General features: G+C 32.5%; 1 protein-coding gene across 25 annotated transcripts in view; it reads left to right on the forward strand.

Annotated features, from left to right (window-relative positions):
• cac (calcium voltage-gated channel subunit cacophony) overlaps positions 1-15392 on the forward strand; it is a 405056-nt gene that overhangs the window by 239880 nt on the left and 149784 nt on the right. For 4 of the 25 annotated variants that reach the window (XM_072539657.1, XM_072539700.1, XM_072539714.1 and 1 more), the window contains one exon: positions 6729-6839. The exons of the other annotated variants lie outside the window; for them this stretch is intronic. In XM_072539657.1, the coding sequence (XP_072395758.1) occupies positions 6729-6839 (111 nt within the window). The remainder of the gene's footprint in view (positions 1-6728; positions 6840-15392) is intronic. 25 annotated transcript variants of the gene reach the window in all.

Here is a 15392-nt window from a genome sequence, read left to right on the forward strand (position 1 = left end):
ACCCTATCGTGATTTTATAACTTACTTAAAATTTATAACTCAACTTTGACACCGTAACAAACACATGTCTAGTAAACTTTGCGCTCCATAACTTGGGAAACGACTTAACATTGAGATCTAGTATTTAATTAATGTTTATATAGATATATATATATATATATATATATATATATATATATATATATATATACAAAAAAAATTAAAATTGGTCTTATTAAGACAATTACCTTATTTGGCGCCACCTAAATAAAAAATAGGGAGGTACGAAGAGCTCACCTTGGGGGACTGGAAGACCACCACATTTGCTGTGAAAAACTAATTATTTTCCTTATATAATGTTAATATTTTTTTATATTTATTCCATTTCGATTCTTCTTAGAACAGTTCTCTTTCGTGAGCACATGAGGTGTTAAACGTGATGAAAATTATGAGTTCATAATTAAATTATACAACGTATATAAATTTCTTATTTGGCATAAATCTAAACGATATATTAATATAAAAAAATTAACTAAAACATTTAATAACATGACTATTTTTGTAAATAAATGAAAATTATTATTTGTATAAATTGCTTTTGTGGCTTTTTTTCATCATTTATGTTTCAAGTGATCGTCCAAAATTTTTGTCTTTAAACAAATCTCTGAATGTCACAAAATTAAGTTAAATTAACCTAACAAGAGAGCATAAATTAGAAAATATATAACATAGCAATTTACTTGTGCATACCATACCATCCTGCTCAGTTTGTACATTGTTTCTAATGAAATCCTACCTTTTAAATCCTATTTTTAAACACGAATTTTCTATATATTATTCTTAAATTGAATCCCAATATTTCCTGAAATATTTGAAAAAAGTTGAATGTTAGAATTATTGCAATTTTGCTCCATGTTTGTTAGTATCCTCAGTTTATTAGTATTAAAATTGCAATGTTGACAGGTGGGAAGGAGAGGTGTACACCGGCTACTACCTTACCCTTTCAATATTTTTTCGTGGAGATATTTTTTTCTTAGTGCTGGCTATAGCATGTTTTCACATATTCTTCTTACAGTGATATTTATGTATTCTAGTCTCTTACTTACTACCACTTGCCTTCCATATTGTTTCCTTATTCCTATATATTTCACCAGATGATTATTGTTTTGTCTGTTATGAGTCTTTTTCCATTTTTAATTTTTTGTAATACACATTTAATCATATTATCCTCTGAAGTATAAAAATGATTAATTTAATTTCTATAACAGTGAATTTGGCGAATTGTATTGTTTACTTCATTATTATTAACAAATATTTATATGGGCCCGTTTTCTAATAAAATATATTTTTCTTTTGATTTCCTCTTCAAAAGATTCCAAAAAGCTCTGTCTGGTTAATTTATATCTTTGCAATATGCTATATGTACCAAAAACAGAAATATTACTTATAAAACTCATTTCAACTAGTGATTTAGATATATTAAGGTTTATTGTTACATGTCATTATCAAGGAAACACTTATTGGCTTGTCAGTTTATTAGCATGACAGACAAGATATTAGTTCGGAAGCAGCAAAATTATTAAATATTATTGAATAATGTTAACATGCATTTGACATTGGGAAGGTTTTATAAATCGGAGAGTTGTCGTTTTTATTTACCGTTGCCGTTATCAATAAATTGTTAAAAATAAGTAGTTACAAATTGAATATTTTGTTTTAGTATTCATATTATTGTACAATCTATAGTTTTTGTAAATGTGTAAAGTAAACTTAAAATGGAAAAGAAAGTAGTTGCCTCTATAAAATTTTTAATGTAATTGGTATAATTTGTTTAATAGATAACATTAAAATTTAGCAATCCGAACAAATTACAATTTTTCAAAACGTTGTCGCTACTATCAGACCACTATTAGTGAACTTAACAGTACTGGTTTAATAATCCCATCACACTAGCTAACTTAGTGGCTGGAGTCATTATATCTCTGTCTTATTGACATTAGCTCAATTCTTTGTTGATATGTAAACTCATGACAACAATAAAGACATCTTTAAATTGGCTATTCTGCATCAAAGTTAAATCAGAATGGAACCGCCCATACGGAAAAGTATTGTTGTACAATGCAATACAAGATGCCAAGATCATGGCCACTCAAAATCTTGCAAACTGTTTTAAATTGTGTGGATCATTTGTACAAAAATATGTAAATGGATTTATCCTGCTAAATCTGTCTTTTGTAATTTAATTGATTAAGTACTTTAAACCAGACAGCCAATTATAAAGACTGTAATGTTTACTGTGACATAATAATTACAAGAAACAAGGACAGTCCAAGAGAAAACAGCAACATGGGAATAAAAAACTCTACTCAATCCAACTATACTCACCCTAATGTAAATGTAATGTATTTTACATTATGGAGAAATAAGTCAAGAAGAACAGATTGTATCAAATACGAGCCAAAACATAGACAGATCAATTAAATATCTTCCTTAAAGAATTTAAGATAATATTCACTTAGCTTAAAATCATGTTGGGTAAATAATATTAATTGATAATATAAATAAAATAGATATTTACTAGTACGCTTATTAAAGAGACATACAATGAACAAACAATTATTAAAATACAAAATTATTCCATCTTCTGTGCAACTCAGCCTGGTGGGACGGCACATGTAAGCTCAGCTATCATCAAAAAATCGACAGTACAGCACTTTTTCATAGAACCTTATGTTACAAACAATATACGAAGCACATCTGTAAAAATAACAACAATGCTTAGTTATATTTACTGCTGTAATGTTAAGTTAACCAGACATCAAATCTCTTTTGAAGAATATTCAACTTGGCCTTCAGTACCTTCTAGCCGGTGACTGCAATCCCAAAACATATTAACTGGGGATCAAAACTAACATCACAAGGTGAACATCTGCTAAACTTTATAAATCAGAACTAATTTAACTATTTGTCAACAGGAAATATATCCAATATTTATAGCATTATTGAATCAAACCTAGACCTGCAATCAGGTCACAATCCAATCATTATAAGCTTAATTATAAGTCCAATATGAAATAAACCACCACCAAGACTGGTCGGGCCGCAACAAGCTAAGTGGATACAATTTTAGAATCACATTAATACATATAATAATGTAAATATAAATATAAAATAACAAAATGGAATGAAAGATAGTGCTCAATATTTCACTAATCACCTAATCTGACCTAACCTAATTCAGTGTCCTGGATATTTTGGTGGGGTTATCAAATAAAATATACACAACAGAAATCATCTTCCGGAAAATGGTAAAATACGCTTTTATACTCCTATCAAAAAAGACGAATTTAAAAGATTGCAAAAAAAGGCTACCAAAAATTAAGTCTCCTGTTACACACCCTCTTAATACTAATTATGTACTTATAACATAATACGTTTAAAGCTAGAATTAGATATTAATGCCCATGTAAATGAGCTTTCGTAACAATGTAAGCACAATATGTAAGAGAAATGCAATTTACTATCTACGTCTGGTTTATAGGCTACAACAAAAGCCTTCGATTGGGTAAAACAAGAAAATCTAAAGAATATGTTCAGAAAGATAACCTACACAAACGAGATATAGGATTTATATCAAACCTTTGTTACAATTAGTGAGCAGCAACAAAGAATGGAATGAAATATCTGGATAATTAATAATTATGGGAGGAATCAAAAGAGGATTTTATTGTCACTTCTATTATTTAAGCCTCTGGGGAAATCATACGGGGAAGCTATTAAATCAGAAACATTAGGGATAAAAGTGAATGGGTTTTATGCTGATGACAGATACATCAATATCAAAAATCCAACTTCATAAAAATTAGAAAAAACAACAATACTAACAAAACCCTAAGAATAGCAGGCTAGCAGTTTGAAAGAGTAAAGCTTGTGGCTCACTTATGCTCTGCACCGCGAAGGGAAGTACGGAGAAAAAGGTTATTATCAATTTTCGTCATACAGTTAAATATACCCGAATTTGTGCGAAGCAACGCGCGGCACAGCGAAGAGAAGGGACACGGATCGCAAGCGTAGAATCCTAAGTGAAGAAATTCTGTTCGGCGTGCTATGTATTGCACTAGTGATCGGAGGTCTACGGAGGTCATGCGGAAATTTTTCTAAATTTTGTTTGTCATCCACTAATTTCGACGTGTCTTACTGAAAAAAATATAACCACCTTCACTAATATCGCTTATATTCACTTGGTTTTTGTATTTACGCCTTTGGTACTGATCTGGTCAAAATTATAAAGGAGTTTATGATGTTTCGGATCAGAACTATCAGAACCAGTTGAGGCGTGATACTATTGAGGGTGAAAAATGTCAATTTATATTACGTTCTTTTTCTTCAGCTACTGCACATGCAATTAAAAAGTCTACTTCTGAACTGCTACTCGATGTCATTACTTCAAAAACGATCCTACAGCACGTGTCTACACACCTACTTCAAGGCCACAGTACAACTGCGATTCCAAACAGATCAATGTACTGTACCTACTCGTATATAAGTGAAAAACCGTGCAAATATTGGCGCTTATTTCAAAAGTTCGCCGCACCGTGATTCGGTTCGCTCTGCATCTCCTAGCTTAAATCGTACAGCACGTGTCTACACACCTACTTCAAGGCCACAGTACAACTGCGATTCCAAACAGAACAATGTACTGTACCTACTCGTATATAAGCGAAAAACCGTGCAAATATTGGCGCGTATTTCAAAAGTTCGCCGCACCGTGATTTGGTTCGCTCTGCATCTCCTCGCTTAAATGAGCGACAAGTTTATAGAAGTAACACTAGAAATAACCACTACACTGCAGATATAAAAGTTAAAAAAAATCTTTGTATCAGATGGTTGACTTTAGCTTTAGATTAGATACTTCTCAATAAGCCGTAAAAGATCCGCAGCTGCACTTTGTCAAATGGCAACATCGCTTATTAGTCCAGTCGACTTCAACGAAAAAAAGTCTAAACTTGCATAGCGAGCTACCCCAAATTTTATTATTCTAACCTTTAGGGGGTCAATATTAGTGTAAATTTAAAATCGCGCCTGAATTCTATCGTTGCGTAAGGCGCCATCATGAATTTAAAGGAGAACCGTTTTTGCTCAATATCTCCGCAATTTTTGACTTTCGGCAAAAGATGGCACCAACTGAAATTGTTGCAAATAAAATTTTCTACAATTTATTTTTTACTATTTGTTCGTTCGGTCAATTTTCGAGTTAGGGAGAAAAATAGTGGAAGGGAAAAAAACATAATTATTGAATGATCTCGTATATTACTAATTTTACGACATAAATGTACATAAATAAAAATAGAGAGAATAATATTTTATACAATTTGAAATCAAATTGCAAGTTGCAATTTCGATTTTCTCCAATTTCTTTTTTGCAAATTTTTCGTGCAGTCGATATTTTGCGAATTACTGGGAAAAATAGTAACAAAGCATAATGATTGAATTACCTTGTTTATTAATAACATGACTCTTTCATTTTTTGTGCTACAACACAGCCTAACAAGCTCCAAGCGATTAACGAACCCTAGACCGAGCAAGCTATAAAAGGAGCGGATCTACGACTTTAAATAATGATTTTATCAAAAAAATGAAAGAGATAAAAACTGTACAAAATATAATTTTCTTCGTCATTCATGTCGTAAAGTTAATAATAAACGAGTAATTAAATAATTATATTCTCCCCTTCCACTATTTTCCCCCTAAATTCGGAAAGTATCAACCGCATCAAAAAATTTGTAAAAACAAATTTGTAAAAACAATTTCAGTTCTTGCAATTTTTGCCGAAATGTTGAAAATGGCAGAGGTATGTCTGCGAAAACAGTTCTTTTTTAAATTGAAGATGGAGGCTAAAGCAACGATAGGATTCAGTCGCGATTTTAAATTTACACTAATATTAATACCCTGATATTATCGGAGCATATTTTAACGACTAGCCGCTTTTGAAACTCGTAAACCAAACCCAAATTTGTACAAACCAAAACCATTTTACCCCTAATGTATTGGTTTTTTTCAACTACCTTTTAACAAATTTATTAAAAAAAAAACACTATTGTGAGCGATATATTTAAATTTGAAAATATTCGAGCTGTTTAATTTTAAAATTTGTTTCCAAGTAATTTATAAATACTGCTTAAAAATTCAATATTTATGTATCTTGCAATCAAATACAGATAACTGATTTTATTATTTTCCACATTATCAAACGGCGACGTCAAAGGTAAAACGACAGCATCTGCTTTAAAGTTTATAAAACAACCATAACCGTTAACTGAATGTATTTTAGTTAAAATCCATTTGAACCGTTTGTTAACTAACGCCCGTATTCAGAGGATCAGGAAGCATGATATCGACGTACACAGTATATCACTGAACTGTTTTGCTATAAACATTATTGTTAAAAAATGTCTTTACTGGTTGTACTATGGGAATGCGTTTTGTATATCATTTTTGTCAATTTGTCGATGTTGTGTTGCATGGCTATATTAGATGTACTATTTTCAAATGCATGAAGCTACAAAAACAACAAATTCTTGACACAAGGGCCTGAAAGGAAACAGCCGCCCGAATAGTATTCAAATTTGAAGACCGATTGAATACACCGGGTTTTGAATATAATCTGGTTCTGCCGACTTTTTTCAAATTTTTTTTAATATTTACCAAAATGCTTCGTAGATTAGATATATATTTTGAGTTGTTTGTAGTACCACGACTCGCCACCTTTGTTGTCCGACATCCTCGCAGTTATGAACATACTTTTTACGTTACTCTTCCTCGGTGAAACATTATTGAAGTTAATCGCTTATGGTGTTAAGGTAAAACTTTCATATTTTTAAACACATTGTATCAATTAACGGACACATTATGTATATCACGTAAAAGATCTTTAGTTTAATAACAATTTCTAACTAAACGTACATTAGCTTTTTAGTTTTTTTTTAAGTGCAGCTTCTTAAGGACAGTTCTGGATAATGGGGTCTTAAACAAAAAGAAGTGAAACAATACTTATTGGCCGGGTAGCGCGAGGGGATGTGCTCTGCCTCTCTAACCACATTTAGATCTAGTGCGGCTAGTATTATATAATGCACTATGTGCGAATATATATATATATATATATATATATATATATATATATATATATATATGTAAAAAAAGTATAAATTAAAAGCTGCTACCGAATAATGCTAAAATAGCCGAACATATGGCCTTGTAGGACAAATTAGTTAAACTTTCCGTACGTGAATCGGTATTAACAGAGTATTATAACGTCATTTTAGCATCTCTGCTTCGTCAGACACTCGGGACGATACAAATTCAAATTCGGAAAGTTAAACGAATGTCTCCTAAATCTTTACCACTGCAGTGGTTAGCGTACAGAGGTGCGATCTGCTTTGGTGGCCATGGAAGAAAACGATTAAAATCGTTTTTTTGTCCTCTTGGCCATAAAAAATGTGAAAAAGATTAAATCTTTAGCAAAAGTTGTAATCGCTTTGTTAAATTAAATAACCAAATATATGGCCTAGGAGGACAAATTCGTTAAACTTCCCATACTCGAATCGGTATCAATAGAGTGTTATGACGTCATTTCAGCATCTCTGCTCCGTCAGACACTCGGGCTGATACAAATTCAAACTTGAAAAGTTCAATCAATGTCTCCTAAATCTTTACCACTGCAGTGGTTGGAGTACAGAGGTGCCAAGGTAAAGATTTAGACAGAGACAGAACTTTCCGAGTTTGAATTTGTATCAGCCCGACTGTCTGACAAAGCAGGGATGCTAAAATTACGTCATAACGATTCGAGTATGAGAAGTTTAACGAATTTGCCCTCCCATGCCATACATTAGGCTGTTTATATATAAGGCCCCTTTTGTTTATAGGACCACGAGGTGATGCCTGATAGTTTCATAAAATATTTAAAAACGTAAACTATTATTGATTCTCTAAGGACCCTGACATACGAGCGCTAGTGTCGGCTCAACCGGACAAAGGCACTACCATGGAGTAAATTATACGAACGACATTGCGTAATTCTTTAACGTTAATTATGTGATATGAAATTGTAATTGTGTTTTATTATTTTATTGCTAAAAATTACATACTTTTTAATTATACTACTTATAATAAATTAGTAACCTTTATAGTTGCGAAAGAAGAAAAGTAACTCTCCTGTTGGAGGGAGGTTCCTACACGCTATGTAAACAAAAAAATTACTTACTAGTCTTTATTTTTGGATAAATTGTAACTTTAATTGGAGTTAATAAAAAAATTTAACAGGCCGTGTGTCAGCTATCACAGTTATTTTTGGTTACTGACACTTTTACAAAGTGTTAAAAATGGCTCGTTTATAAATAAACAATGAACATTACGTAAAGTGATTTTTTTATATAATGGGACATCTGATTTATTTGCTACAAGGTATTTAGATCGACCACGACCTATCCTTAACATTGTGAAGAGAATACTTAACACGTTTTGGTTATTTTTAACAGAAAGTTAAAAAAAAAGCATATAATTTTTTTTTGTTTAATTCTACATACACATATTAGAACTTCGAAATATTCCTAGGTTTACAACTTCCCTTGTTATAAAGGGACGGAAATATACTGCATTTTTTGTATAGCCCCATATAATTAAAATCTAGAGGTATTATGTCTGGTGGTCGAGAGGGCCACCGGAAGAACCATTGCTGGTTATCCACCTATCTTCAAATGTCTTATCTAAAAATTGGTTTACGATTTTGGTACAATGAGGAGTAGGTCGATTCTGAAGAAAAAATAGTTTTTTAAACTCTTGCGGCAGTAAATAATCTAAATAATTGGTTTTTATTCTTTTAATATATTGAGATATCTTTCACCTAAAAAAGTAGTTATTATAAAATAAAAAATTATAAAATTATTTAACCGCAATTTCTAACCTTGTAAGTTACCATAATAAATGTGGGTATCTACAATCTGGTTGTCTCTGATCGTACAAAAGACATAAAACTACTATCGCTTCTGAAAACTATGTATTCTTGATAAATTTTGATTTACTTGCCCCAATAATGCGAATTGTGTCTATAAAACATTCCGTTTTTTGTGAATGTTGATTTGTCATACCATATCTACCACATTTTTTTCAAAATTCATTATCTTCTTGATATTTATCGTTACAAATTCTGCAAACTCTATCATTTTATTACAATCTGTTTCCTTTAAACTTTAAAATGGGGTGTAAGAATAGTGATGAAATATATAATACATACATATTCAGGGATTCTATAGTATTCACTTCCTTCCCTCGCTCAACCGTTTCCATCTCTCTCTGTTGTCCCATTCTCCATCGTTTAGGCCTCTCTTATTCATGGCGTCGTCAACTTCGTTCCTTCCGGAATTTTCGGGGTCGTCCTCTTTTCCTCCTTCCTATGGGGCTTCATTCGGTTATTCTCTTTATCCATCTGCTGTCGCTAGTTCTTCTTACATGTCCATACCACTTTAGTCTTTTTTGTTCTATATATGTTTATAAATCTGTGTTTTTGTCTTCATATTTAGGTGTATATCCCACCATACTGAGTTAAGTTGTCGGATTGCTGTTCTTGTTTGTCCTAATCTTTGTGTAATTTCTTCCACTGTTCTTGCGTTTTTCGTGATTATAAACCCCAAGTATTTTAATTTATCCTTTTCTTTGATTGTTACGTTGTCATCAATATATAGATCTTCTATGTCTTCTGCACTTGTAGATAGGTACTCTGTTTTCGTAATCTTAGGTTATTATCTAGGCCAGCCTTGGTATATTCTTCTTGAAGTTTTTTCATCATGTGGATGAGGTCGTCTTGGTCTTGTGCAATCATTACTTGATCGTCTGCAAAGCTTAACGTATATAGGTATTCGTTCCGTACCGGTACTCCCATGCCTTCGCATTTTCTTTTCCATGTAATCAAGGCTTTCCCTAAGTATATTTTGAATAGGGTTGGAGATGTTAAACAACCCTACAGGACTCCTTTTGTTGTGGTAAAGTCTCCTATGATTCTTGTTCCCATTTTAATGGACACTTTATTTTCTTTATACAGAGCTTCTGTAGCTTCTATGAGTTCCGTCTGTATTTCTAATTTGTTCATTGCCTCCCATAGTTCTGACCTTAGTACAGAGTCATACGCCTTTCTCAGGTCCACAAATGCCAAATATATATCTCTGTTTTTAGCTGAAATATATATTTCTTTAATTCGCCGAATAGACGGCATTTGTAAATCTAAATCTCTCGTACCACAATGCAATGACGCTTTGGGATAAGCCGCATAGTAACACTAATTGTATGATCATTATTATTAACAGTAGGCTTCATTGCAAAATATGCTAAATTTTTAAATTTGAAGTAAGAAGTAATGTTTGAAGTAAAGCAAACCTATATGTCTCTTATGTAGTTTGGGTTTATCTTTTTTATCTCGTTTGATTGGTGTTTCATTGGAAGTTGCCTGCCCCAAGTCGAAAGTTCCCATCCAAGCAAATGTCTAGATCAGCCACTCGTTTTCTGAGAGCAGTACAATGTCTGTTATGTGAGTGTGTTTGGAGAGTTGGCTTGGAAGCTTAGTCTTTTAGTCACAGAATTTTTAATATAAGATATTGAGTTTAGATGTATTTTATATTAAATCAATTAAATGCATACTTCTATATATATTATAAACTAACTTATTCCAAAAATTAAATATTTTTTGGCCATCCTGTGTAGATAATTATGTTAATGTTCATATCACTGAAACGAGAATTCAATAACTTTTCAAATGAGCCAGCACACGACCCCTATTCCCATTTAACAAAATAATCGAATATGTCAACACTTCCAAACGGATGTCATTAGTATGATATATTTGTCAAAAAATCATAATTTAAAAATAAAATCGACCTATTTCGGATTTTACTCCAAAGTTGCCTATTTTCGAAAAAATCAATTTATTCCATAATTTTGTCCCTCACTGTATAAACACCTTAAGATAAGTCGATATTATGAAATTATGTGTTAATACGCAGTTTTAGAAAAAATTAGACGTCATGACATTTGATCTTTATAATTTACTAAAACTTAATAGTTTTTAACTAATGAAAAGTTTTTTATTCCCTCTTAACCGGAATTTTCGAATTTCCACTATTAAGTTTTATTCTTCCTTAAGTTGCTGTTATTCACTTTTGTAAAATAACCCCATATAGACCTAAATAAATTCTGTATTATTAACAGTTTTTATGCATTTATCAACATACGTTAATATACTCGTAGTCGAGGAAATGAAGCAATGAACCTTCGAAAATTGGCGCAGTAAGACGGATTGAGATGCATTTTGGTGCATCCGATTCGAAAGAGCATCAGGAAATTTTGTGAACTAATGCGATGATTAAGAAATGAAAAAAAATTGCATTTGTGCATAAGAAAAATGCATTTCCAAAATGCATAGATATTAAAAAATTTGCAATTAAGAAAATATTTACAAGAATGAGTTTGATTTTGTTACTTAGAGATTTTCAAAGTCGCTAAACACGAATATGATAACAACGATGGTTCCTGAGCTACCTGGTGCCCAGAGTAGGCCTTATCTCCTGGAGTTTTCTGTTATTTTCATTCAAAATCAGTCGAAAGTCATTACTTGGACGGTTTTCGATGTCGATGAACTCAAACATTTTGACAGCGATGATCCTCGAGCTATCTGGAGCCCAGTGTAGACCTCGTCTCGTAGAGTTTTAGGTTTTTTTTTTTATTTGAAATCAGTCAAAAGTTGTTACTCGGGGCTTTTTGGGGTTATTGAATAAGAATATTACAACGGCAATATTTTCCAAGATATCTGGTGCTCAGCGAGAAGCTCGACTCGCGAGAAGTTTTTGTTAATTTGTCATTTAGGATTTTTATTAACATAAACCAGAAGACGAGGTCACTTTAGGCACCAGATACCTTGCAGATCACCGCCGTCGTAATATTCGTGTTCAACAACCCCAAAAACTTTCGAGTAAATACTTTTGACTGATTTCGAATAAAAATAACCTAAACATTCAGAAGACGAGGTCCACCCTCTACCAGGTAGCTCGAGAAACATCGTCTTCATAATGTTCGTATTCAGCGACCTCGAATACCTCCCAAGTAATGACTGTGGACTGATTTAAAATGAAATTAACATACTCCAGGAAACGAGGTTCAATCCGGGCATCAGGTAGCTCGAGGACCATCGTCGTTATCATATTCGTATTCCACGACTTCATAAACCAAACTGTGCTGAAAGTTTCCCGAATCGAATTCAAAAAGTTGCACAGCAATTCATCTTTCTCCGTAAAATTGGTATTTTTAGTTTTGTCTAAAGTAAGAGACGATTTGGCTTACTAGTAAGTCAAACGGTTAATAATAAAGAATGTTTTTTGCATTTTGGAAGCATGGCTTTATTATCGCAGGCTACGCACGGAGAGGTGAATCGCACTGAGGTGTGAAAAAAATAAAACCGACATAAAAACTGTAACAACTGGAATCGAATCAAACATAGAATCGATTATTAAATCGATTTTCGAATTAATTATGGAATCGATTATCGAACCGTCGAATCGATTATCGAATCAAATCGATTATCAAATCAAATCGTAAACTAAAATCATCGCTCCTTGCTTAGACTATAAGAAAGCAATGCTTCCTCTCCTCTGTCACTCCCAGAGTGCCACATCCAGTTTTTATTTATTGTGGTTTCCAAAATGTATTTTAAAAAACTCGATGCGATAGAAAAACAGGATTGGATCAATTATCCGACCAAGATAAGGGTAAGTTTAAATTAATTTAAATTCCAGGTAAACAGATCCGTATTCAGGTATATTTAATGTTTATATACAGTAGATCCGCTGGATCTTTGCACGATCTACTAATTTGTATTATAGGAAATAAACCAAAACATGTGAGCCAAACTTACGTTGGTTATAAGAATTAGAAAATGGCTTATATTACAATGGTCGTTTTTATACTTTTCTTTTATTTCATTTATTGCATTTTGAAAACTGCGTAATAATTCATGAACGTGATTTTCAATTTTTTGGAAACCTACAGTTTGTCCAATAACATCTACGATAAATACATATTTAAACCGTAGTAATCAGAAATAAAAGTGTTTTCATTGCATATAAGCAAATATATGGTTAAAATCCAAAAAACTGAATAGAAATATACCTCATGGCTCCATCATCTTGATAATTTTGTTTGTTTAGTGTTAGATATGGTTTTCAAAATTAATTAATTACTTTATTTTTACTACTGTTGAGGAGATTAATGTATTCATTGATGGATTCAGAAGAGGTTTAAGCTTCGTTACATGTATTATTAATACAAAATAACTAAAAATTAACATAATAAGACTAGTAGATGCAGGTTACACATGTTATCAAACTAAATTAAAAAACATGTATATATAAAAATTGGCACAACAAAATTCAAATAATTAGAAAAGAAAAATAGAAGACATTTGAGCTGGTTAAAAAATAATAAAAATAAAAATAAAAACATTCATTGCCCTAATAATATTTACATTTCACAATTAATATTAACTTAAGATATCTAAGCCTTCTTTCTTCCTGAAGTTCCGCTCTTGCACGGTCTGATGTTGGTTTCCTTCCTCTCGGATCTTGAATTTCTCTGTCATGGACTACCTGGCTTCTTCTTCTATAGGTACTTGTTTTTGGCATCGTACCTACTTTTCTGATTGGTTATCTTTTGCAATCACCCGGCTAGACCCTGATCAGATGGTCGATCAGTCTATTCGTTGTTCTGAATATCCTCTGGGTCCGATTTTTCGCGAGGATGTCTCTGGTCTTAAGCAGTCTTCTTGTGGCTTGGTTGAAGAAGTATCTTGTCCTTTTCTCAGCCACCTCCCTCAGTCGTGTGTACTAGAGCTTTTCTTTGATGGTTGCCTTTGTTATCCGTTCTTCCCATGTTGATCCATCGATGATCCTATAGCATGATATTTCTGTTGCTTTGAGCTTCTTCCAGTTGTACTCTGCGATGGAACTCTAGACTGGGACAGCGTAAAGTATAACCAATCTAACGTAGGCCTGGTATAACTGAATCTTCTTAACCTTTGATAGTGTATTGGATCTAAAAATATAAGAAAGTATTAGTTTTTTAGCAGCGTTTGCTTTTACCTTGGTTTTTTGGGTGTGTAACTTGAAGTTTAGTCTTCTATCGAGGTGGACTCCTAGGTACTTGACTGATTGTTCTGATTGGATCCTGTTTCCTCCTACTATAATTTCTAGTACTGGTGGACTCGTCTCTGGGTGAACATGATGAATTTTGTATTTTCAGCTTTGATTTTGATCTTCCATTTTTCGGTGTATTCCGTAAGTTTTCTGAGGTGATTTTCTATGTTTTGGACTATTCTTCTATTAGCCTTTCCTGTTGCATATATCGCCGTATCATCTGCGTAAAAGGCTGTAACCTTGTAAAGCTGAAACTTGAAATGTTCTATTAGTTAAATATGTGTCACAAATATTAACTAAATAGTAGGGCAATCTAGCACTGTACATTTTGTATATTGGTGTCTTCTTTCAGACCGTGTCATATGCCTTTTTGATGTCTAGGTTGGTCATTCCTGTTCTCTGTTTTCTGTTGAATCTTATCTTCGTGTCGCTGATGACTCTTGCCAGCTGGAGTTCGTAGTTTCTTCCTCTTCTTAATCCAAATTGGTCCTCCTGTGATATGGGCCTGTAGCTTTCCGGTCTTCTTCCATTTTTTTGGTTTTAGTAGAGGGATGAACTTGGCGTGTTTCCAGATACTTGGAAAGTGTCCTTTTTCCAAACAGTACTTGAAGATCTAGTACAACTGTACTATAAACTTCTTTGGTAGTTCCTTGAGGGCGATGTTGTGTATTCCTTTAGCTGGTTAAAAAACAATTTATTTTAAATATTTATTTAAACATAGCATACAATCATACGTTTTAGATAAGGAGGTAGTCTTATTTTTGTAATTTGTAATAACTCAGATTTTGTGAGTTTTGCGTCATACTTGATCTTGTTTATTGTCAATCAGGTTATCAGTTTTATTTTAGTTGAAATAGTGAAAGGTTTCTTTTCTTAGAACACTGTGATATAAAGAATTATCCATAAAAAGTAATAATGGCACTTTTAAATTGGGAATAAATTGTTTATTTATCCATTTAGTGAAAAGATAATTGTTCATTTTCATAACCAGCGTAAGCAAATATAAAACGTTTACCATAATACCCTTCTGGTTTACCTGCACTTTTAATAACACTGTTGTCTTGCCAGGAAATTGTTTTATTTCCCTTTGAATAGATCCACATTTCGTCCAAGTAAACAAGGTCGCTGGGATTCACACTATTAAGATTTTGCATATATTTTCGAAAAAACTTGGCTTTTAAAACA

Source organism: Diabrotica undecimpunctata, chromosome 1 (genome assembly GCF_040954645.1).
Source record: "Diabrotica undecimpunctata isolate CICGRU chromosome 1, icDiaUnde3, whole genome shotgun sequence".
NCBI lineage: Eukaryota > Metazoa > Arthropoda > Insecta > Coleoptera > Chrysomelidae > Diabrotica > Diabrotica undecimpunctata.